The 8,632-nt window shown below is 43.4% G+C and overlaps 1 protein-coding gene across 5 annotated transcripts in view; it reads left to right on the plus strand.

The window, feature by feature from the left end:
* Positions 1-6,932, plus strand: part of LOC311064002 (phospholipid-transporting ATPase IH-like) — a 51,235-nt gene extending 44,303 nt beyond the window's left edge. For 2 of the 5 annotated variants that reach the window (XM_084083700.1, XM_084083701.1), the window contains 3 exons: positions 194-359; positions 1,075-1,192; positions 1,881-1,975. In XM_084083700.1, coding sequence (XP_083939826.1) covers positions 194-359; positions 1,075-1,152 — 244 coding nt within the window. In that variant the 3' untranslated portion in view covers positions 1,153-1,192; positions 1,881-1,975. Of the gene's footprint in view, positions 1-193; positions 360-1,074; positions 1,193-1,880; positions 2,104-3,327 lie in introns of those variants that run through there. The other 3 variants (XM_084083697.1, XM_084083698.1, XM_084083699.1) reach the window with 2 other exon arrangements.
* The last annotated feature ends 1,700 nt before the right edge of the window (positions 6,933-8,632 follow it).

An 8,632-nucleotide genomic window follows, 5' to 3' on the forward strand; every position in this document is an offset into this window, starting at 1 on the left:
CAACTTGCGTGGGAGAAGGAGGGAGTTGCAATAGTCAACAGTAAAAAAAAATATATGGCCAACACTGTGAGTAGTATTAGTATAGTATGTATTGATGCCAGTATGGTCCTTTAAGTTCACATACTGGTTGACAGGAACCTTTGAATCTAGTGTTGAGACCCCCTGTACCTACGTATGTTCTGTCGCTGTCCAGGCCCTTCCTGAACTACCAGAGGATGTACTACGTGTTCATGCAGATGCTGTCCAGTGGCCCAGCGTGGCTCAGCATCGTCCTTCTCATCATAATCAGCCTTCTGCCCGACGTCATCAAGAAGGTGCTCTGCAGGGCCATGTGCCCCACAGCCACTGAGCGTGCACAGGTAGCGTCCTTAGTCCCCAATTCAACACTTGTGCTGTAACGTTAGCTTTGTAAAGTTCTCCTATGTTTTGTGAGGTTTAGGTTTTGCAGTGGTGAACCACATGCTTTATTGCTCAGCCATTAACCCAAGACTGCCTACTAAAAGATGCTTATGCTAACTACTATATCACATCACTTTATTTAGATGACAACACTTACATTGGAATTGTCCTACTGACACTTTTTTGCTACGGTCACTGTCGCTCTATATTTCCCTGTTCCTCTGTCATCTTTTACTGTGTGATATCTTGTGCGGAGGTTTGCTTCAATATACTATATAACACATCAAGGAACACCGTTAGCCTCCTCAATAGCTATGAGCAACAGTGTGATGTTGAAGTGTGTGACATGCTGTTCCCTTTTGCTTAGCTACACCTGCTTCGTGTGAAGCAAGTTGCACCTCGAGTGAAAAGGTGACATGTCTGACAGATCTCTGCCTCCTTTTCTCCCCCCTCTCCATCCCCCTCTCTCTTCCCCTTTCTCTGCACCGTAATGGACCACCTAAATCAAAATGTGCACCTGCCCCTCACTCACTTCCCTCCACCACCCTTATTCCCTTTCTCCTTCCCTGTTTGCTTTCCTCTTGTCGCTCTATTTTCTTTTCTCTTTCACCCCTCCTCTTCCCTCTGCAACTCCCGCCATCTGCGTTCGATTTTCCGGCGGTTCACTAATGGCAGTCCAAACGCCCGTGCCTTACCGTGGAGCCATCCACCATCTTCATGCTTTCTCAGTCCTCCAGCAGAATGAGTTTCTGATTGGCCCACAGAGACGGGAGAGGAGGAGTTGGAGGAGGAGGTGACTCTCTCTTTTAAGCACTGTTCTCTGTATGCATGGTGGCATGTTGATAATATGAATCACTCATCACTGTTTCACCACACGCACTGGCAGCTCTGATAACGTCAAACCACCTACTTTACTAATGCACCGCACTTTACTCCGTCCTATTCCCACACTAACATTCTTCTGCCATATTATCGAGTCCCATTCCCACTCTGTATGTATTGCTGTATAAGTGTATAGCATATTGCTGGTGTACATGTGCATGTTCATCATTAATGTGTCAATCGTGTTTGGACGTGATTCTTCATTTAAATAGGATGAGAATTGTCCTATAATTGGCTGGTTTTACAGGCATGATCAAACTGAGCAAGTCTTATCCTTTGCAGGGTCTTCTCCATCTGTGAAACAGGCCACACAATTAGTACTGTATAACTGTAACTGTTCCAGCTTTGTTTGAAAGTACTAAATGTGTCATCGCTACCCTTCCAGTCCAGCCATTAATCTAAAAGGAGTGGAGGACATTAAGAGATTTGTTATGGGGGAAGTTATTTGGTTTGCCTTTGATTTAAGATTCATTCGTAGAAACACAGTCTAATCTTATATCTTATCTTGAGATAAGATTTAAGACACACATTCAGTATCATTGTTTTATTCCTGACCCAAGGGTCCATTATTACCTCCTCACCTGTACCATCATCCACAGAAGGTAAGGACATCAGGGGCCCTGGAGGTTTGTGTGGCCCCTGGCCCTGGCCCTGATGCTGGAGGGGGAGTCAGTGAGAGGGATCCACTGCACCCTACTCGGACCTGTGAGGGGGACAGTGGAGAAAAAGCTGCTAGGACCTATAACTCCATGATGACACCCTGCAAAGCAAAGCCCTAGAACCCCCCCCCCCCCCCCTCCCAGGTGGGCTAGGGTCACCATGGTAACAGCACACGGATGGACCTTTCTAATGGAAGGGGGGGGGGGGGGGTATTAGTGCTGCTGCCGTTATTGTTTACGTGCCGCTCGGGTCTGCATGGGGCATGGTGGTGTGCTATGAGTCAGGGGTGTGAGGGGCTTGGGGCTTCTTGGCTCACTTTCGTCTGGGTGTTGCTGTGCTCTGGAGCTTTTCCTCCCTCAAATCTGGCTTCGGGATTAAAAAAATCTCCATTTAAGGCTGCACTGCTGGTTCTGTGCCATGCTGTGCTTCTTGCTGCATGTGAGATGAGAATTAACATGATCCAGAGAAAATCCATTGCTACTCTCGAAATGTGACTGAACCCCGAGTCATTTTGGATCCTTGCCCACAGCGTTACAAAAAACATGGAAAAAAGGGTGAAAGGATAATACTAAATGTACTAGCTCAATGGCGCTTTGCTGCACTTTGGGTCCTACAGCATGACCTAGCTGACATTTCTTAGCCAGCACTTGGTGAATTGGGGTCTTATGTTTGCGCTTTGTATACGGTAGACACACTGCTTAAACACTGCTGGGCTGTCCCAGATCACTAAGACCACCCACTCTAACACAGATGTCACAGAAACACACATTTAAAAACAAAATTTCTGTAACAATTTGACTTAAAGCAGTACTGTACCCATTGATCCTTTAGGCAATCTAAACCATTGGCCTTCCCCACGTTTTCCAAATTCTCATTAACCTAGTCTCACTGATGACATCTGGTGCTGAGAGATGGAACAGCATGCATGAACCGTGTTTCCATATTTCATGGGTATAGCTGAATGGTATATCAAACACAAGGGGTATTTTCATAGGATTTTGTTATAGACCATTTAGAGACTTTACAGATGTGACAAAATTCTTTCAAGGATTAATTTGTACGTTTTCCATTTCATTGACAAAATCTCTGCAGTTTAGGACAAAATGGTTGCCATGTCCTTGGAATAGTCTCATTATTATTTATTAAAATAACCATCTGCAGATTACATGGTTGTCCGATCTTATGAATATACCCTTGTCGTGCAACATACTGTACTGCCAAACATTGTGCAGCAAATCATTTTTGCATCAGCTGTCATTCATAAACTGGTTTATGAAGTTCATAAAGTGGTTTATGACTGGTACTGTTCATCTTCTTGATGACGTCCTTTATTCTTTATGTGCCTGCGTCCCCTCACTGGCTTTGTTTGTCTTGGTCTCTCTGTAGGACGATGAGAAGCTGGCGCAGGGTGGCATTGCAGAGTTGACTCCACTGTCCTCTCGTTGCTTACCCAAAGGCAGGAGCACCGACTCCTCCCACCTCCACCTCGGGGTCCCAGAAACCCTCTCGCTCCGCAGCTCTGATCCCCTTCCCCAGAAACTGCTACTGGCCCACTGGGCTGAAGGGGCAGGGGCGGACCTGTGCACTCTCAGTCCCTACACGCTCCGTCTATCGGGGGCTGGATTCGCCTACTATGCTCCAGGGCCAGAGACCTCAGTGTGAATATATACACACACACACACACACACACACACACACACACACACACACACTCACACTCACACTCACACTCACTATGGAACTACACGTACTGTATGTGAATTGTGTGTGCACATACAGACTTCCCAAGAGGTGTGACCAACACTGTACAAAATACAGTCAAACAAACTGACACACACACACACACACACACACATAAAGCAAAAGCATGGAACCTCCACACCGAGTTCACTATGTGCATTTTCTGGGCCTCTCCTGACCGGTCATCCCTTTAGATATCATTGCCCCGACCTCTTATCCTGGTCTTGTCTTTGTTTTCATTTCCGTCCTGTCATCCCCGTATCATTCTTGTCCAAGTTTCTAGCTCAGCTGTCCATGTGAAATTACTTGAATACGTCTGCTGTTTAAGACTGTCACTGAACACAAGGGGAACCATAATGAATGTGTTGTTTCATGCACTATAGGTCTGTCCTACATCAAAATGTCAACAGTTGGGCCTTTTTGTATAGATTTTCCTCTGTTTATGCCTGTTTCTCTTGTTGACTTCTTTTGCTTCTCTGCAAATGTACGTTTTGTTATGTATGTGGTCTGGCCAAGTAAGGGCAGCCTTCAAGGTAGACCCTGTAGGCGTGCGTGCGTGCCGTGCATGCATGTATAATGTTCCATATGTCTGTGCCGTCATGAGACACCTTTGCCTTACAGTTACCACACAGCAGCAGGCTAGGAGCCAAAAGTGGAAAAGTGGAGCTAACGCTAGTGGTGTATTTTTAAGCCTTACACACCCATCAGCTGACAGAGGGGAAGGTCATATGAGGGATGTACAGTATTCTAGCCACCCTGCCTTAATTCATCAACTTCATTTATTTATTTCCCACCAGTGTGGGCAAGGTTAATTGCGTAAGCTGTTCTGAGGGTGTAAGTTTTACTATACGTGTTCTTTCTTTTTTTCTTTCTCCTTTCTTTTAGCCATCTCTATTATATCCATTTCTGTTTCCTTCCTTATCAGCCAGGGAAAGCATTGTAGGATCTCCCCGCTGCACACTGATCTATTCTTCTCTGCGCTGTTCCTCAGCCTTCCTCTCCCAGACATCATTCATCATCAAGCATATCATGATGCCTCTCCCAAACCCCTGAACAATGAGCATATTGTATCCACTCTCGCCACCATGTGGCCGTGCATGGTAACGACAGCAGTGTTAATAAAAAGGGACAGACACTGGAGCTAGTTCATATGAAGTGTGTGTAACGCGGGAAGTCCAAGGCTGATGATAAGGTATTTATTTATGGGTTTCCTACATGACTCGCTGTTAGTCATTGTTGCATTGTGCTTATTTTGTTTGTTGATTGTGTATGCTTGCTGCCATGCTCTGTGTGTTATGCAAAAGGTTATGTCCTAGAATGCTTATGTCATGTCCTCACGTTCTGAGGATATTCTCTATTTGACTACTACATGTACATGAGTTTTTTGTTCTACACTGTAAAGATTATTGATAGCAGTTACAGATAGTGAATGGATGGATCTTATACTTTTGGAGGTGAATATTATATTGGGGGGGGGGGGTCTGTTGTAAGGTAGAGAGGGAGACTTGAATCAGCGGTGTAACAATCAAATCTCTAGAATGTTGAACTGATTTATCCATCATATCCTTCAGCTAAAGATTGTAGCTCATGGATGTACCGCTTTAAAAATGTAAACATTTGAAGTTCCTTTTTTGGTTGTTGTTGTCTCATCTTGTTGCATTACCGAGTTACAGAAAGTATTGAATGTCGGGTTCTGAAGCATCTTTGTATGTTTATTCAGAGACGAGATGCATGGCCTACTGCAAACTTGTATAGATGACATATCCACCTTCTACTAGAGCAGTGGTTCTCAACCCGTGGGTTGGGGTCCCGACGTGATTTTTGGCGGGGGGATCCCCAGATGACAGTGAAGTGACAATTTAAGGACTTTTAAGACCTTTTTAATACCTCAAAAGAAAGAAAGAAAATAAATAAGACCATTGCTGCATCAAAGGAAATCGACAAACTATACTGTAAAAACTGGTCAAACCTTGGCCAAATTCTCAAATAATATAAGAAAGAGGGAGGCGTTGAGTGAGGCGTTGTGAGCTTGTAGATCGGCTATTTTCACAATTGTTATCTGTGGAACCGAGTCAAACTAAATGTAATGCCTCAACACCTATATTCCAAGTGCTTGTCAGAGTGAGGGGTCCCCAGTTCAAATAATGATTATTTTGGGGGGTCACAGCCTGAAAAGGTTGAGAGCCACTGTACTAGGGGGTGCAAAACACTTGGAAGATGTCAGACTTTCAGATGTGTTATCGTTTTCACTCCCAGCCCACAGCCATCAGCCCACAGACATAAAGTGTTATGCCGGATTTATAATTAGTTGCGAGCCAGTGTCGTGCACCAACAATAGCGGATGTACAAGCTCACAACGCACGTGCTTTCTGGTGCCACGACACCAGCACACAGCTACGTGTAACTCGGGCTTTAGTGTTTTTAATTTGACGGCACAACCTATGACCTCAGAGGTGTTGGAGAAGGGCAATGGTGCTTGTTATGGCAGTGTTCAACCTCACTGTGCTGTCATCATTATGTCCAGAGCTATTCTTAATGTCATATACAGGATATATATATATATATAGTATATATATATAAAATATGTCAAAGCCCACTACAATAACTTTGTATGGTATATTTTGTTACAATGGAGTGATTAGGAAGTTCAGTGTTGTTGAAGAGTGTATATATCTTTTGTCATTGATCAGACTTAATTTGTTAGATGAGGGGAAATCATCACTTTTGTTCTTGTTTATGTTCTTCTCTTCCTCATGCTGTCCATCGGATTGTTTTTAGTTTCTTTTTTTTGGTTGTTTATTTGGGGGTGAGATTTTCTTTTGCTACGTTTTGTATCCCGGAGAGAAGACTATATTTTAACTCTATTTATTTAGAATGTGCGTTTCAAGTTTGTAACCAAAATGAGGACTGGATACATAAGATGTTAGAGAATAACCAATAGCTCTATACACTGCACTTTGTTCTACAGAGTAGTTTATCCCCTAACGAAAGGTCTATCGTTGTATGTACTGTACTGAGGTTTATAAATGTTACACTGTTTCTCACACTTATTTTTCTAAGACGATTGTAGTGGGCAAAAAAAAAAGTGTGACCAAATAACTTGACTAGGAATGAACTGTCTCTAGGTGTCAGACACTGGGGTTTATTGCACCAGCCTTCTACTGCTGATCAGAATGTCAAACTGCTTTTATAAGTCCCATCATCAGCACAACAGCAGGTGCTCATCATGTCACTCCTGAGCTTGGCATAGGTTTGGAGGAAAAAAAACAAAATTATTACTGAGCTGTCAAAAGGCAGTGAACAGCAAGCTGCATCCCACACCTTCAATACAGCAGTTTGTATTACTAAACCGGTTTTGAGAACTTTTTTTTTTTTTGTATGATGATAAAGAGAAAAAAAGATGTTCATCTGTTGACTTTTTGCCAGCCTATCTGTAGCGAATGAGGGCAAAGCATTGTATTGTCATTCTGCTTGTAATAAAGAAAGTATATTAAAAAAAAAAGAACACTTTGTTGACTTGGCTGTCATTTTATGTTTCTGATGGCTTATTTTTTCCTTGCAGCTTAAAGTGTAACTTAACATGAGGACACTTTTGTGAGTTTGCTGTGCTCCAAAGGTGTGCTGATCCACTGCCACCCTCAATGAAGTGGTCCCTGAAAGTTGAACATCAAGTAGCAGTTGGTTGACTGTCCCGGACAGAGTAAGTCATAAGATACTCTTTCAAAGCATCTTTGCTGAACTGCACAGTGGTTTTAATGGGGTGTTTGATCAGCTTTGCCCCACAGTTAGCGAGAATCTTCTCAATGGTGAACAATTTGTCTGCCATGCAGCCATCTCCTAAGTACAATAAGTGAAGTATTCCATAAGAGAAAGACCGTTGTCTCTGGCACTGCACCTCTGTACAGTCAATGATCACCCTCACCTCTGGACACTACTGCCTGAATTTGAGTGGAAGCCGCATTGGTGGAATTCACTCGCTGTCTGCTCATCCAGATGGACAAGGAACTGAGGATCAGGTAGAGACCCAAGTTATTACAATGTGGCAGATTGTGGACACACTGACCTGAAAGATGGCAGCCGGTACATTCTCTTTCAGGCTGTGGTTGATGAATTTATAGATTGCCAAATATATGTATTATTGTGTATTTGTCTTCCTTCCATTCAAGGACCGACAGGACGTGCAATAACCCCACATTTGCAACTACTGTACTTTCGCCTGCGCACTTCACCGGGTATGGACTAGTATCCTTAATATGACTATTTACAATAGCATCTTTGTCTGAGAATGGGGCTGCAGGAACAGGCTAGGAGGCCTGCTCCTTATGATCTGTAATGCTGTTGCTCTGTTGAATCTTCCTAATAAATTGTCAACCTTCACCATGACTGGATAATAATATTTTCCATTACAAGGCCCATATATAGCAACAGTACAGGAAAAACTCATCAATAGGCTCTGTTCATAACTGTAATCCAAGGTTTCCAAAAGGTGTCATTCCCGTTTCCTGTTCAGATTCAGCTTTGTATAGCTTTGTTTGATTGGCTCTGATACTGACACAACCCACAACTAACACAGCCCTGGCTAGACAACCCAGCTAGATATGCTCTCCACAGTTCTAGTTTGGTGGAAATCTCAAAGAATAATTTGATATCCTTACTCCAGCTTTGAAGGGCTGTGTAGGAATGTTGCTCCACTAAGCGAACATCATCTAAGGATGTTCATTTGGGATACTGGACAGTGGTTGTGAATATGATCCAGGAATTGCTTTCCATTTTGGCAAAAGTGACCGTGTGCAGTTGAAGCCGAAACCTGTTATATTGGCGTGAAAATGGCCTATTCCTGATGACAATGCAGCAATAGACATGTGTATCCACATGGTGGCATTGCAGCATAGTCAATGGACCATGATATTTACTCAGGCTCTCTCCACAAAATCGCTGTGCCTTTTCTCCT

This window comes from Gymnoscopelus microlampas (assembly GCF_963454915.1).
Source record: "Gymnoscopelus microlampas genome assembly, chromosome: 17".
Lineage (NCBI taxonomy): Eukaryota > Metazoa > Chordata > Actinopteri > Myctophiformes > Myctophidae > Gymnoscopelus > Gymnoscopelus microlampas.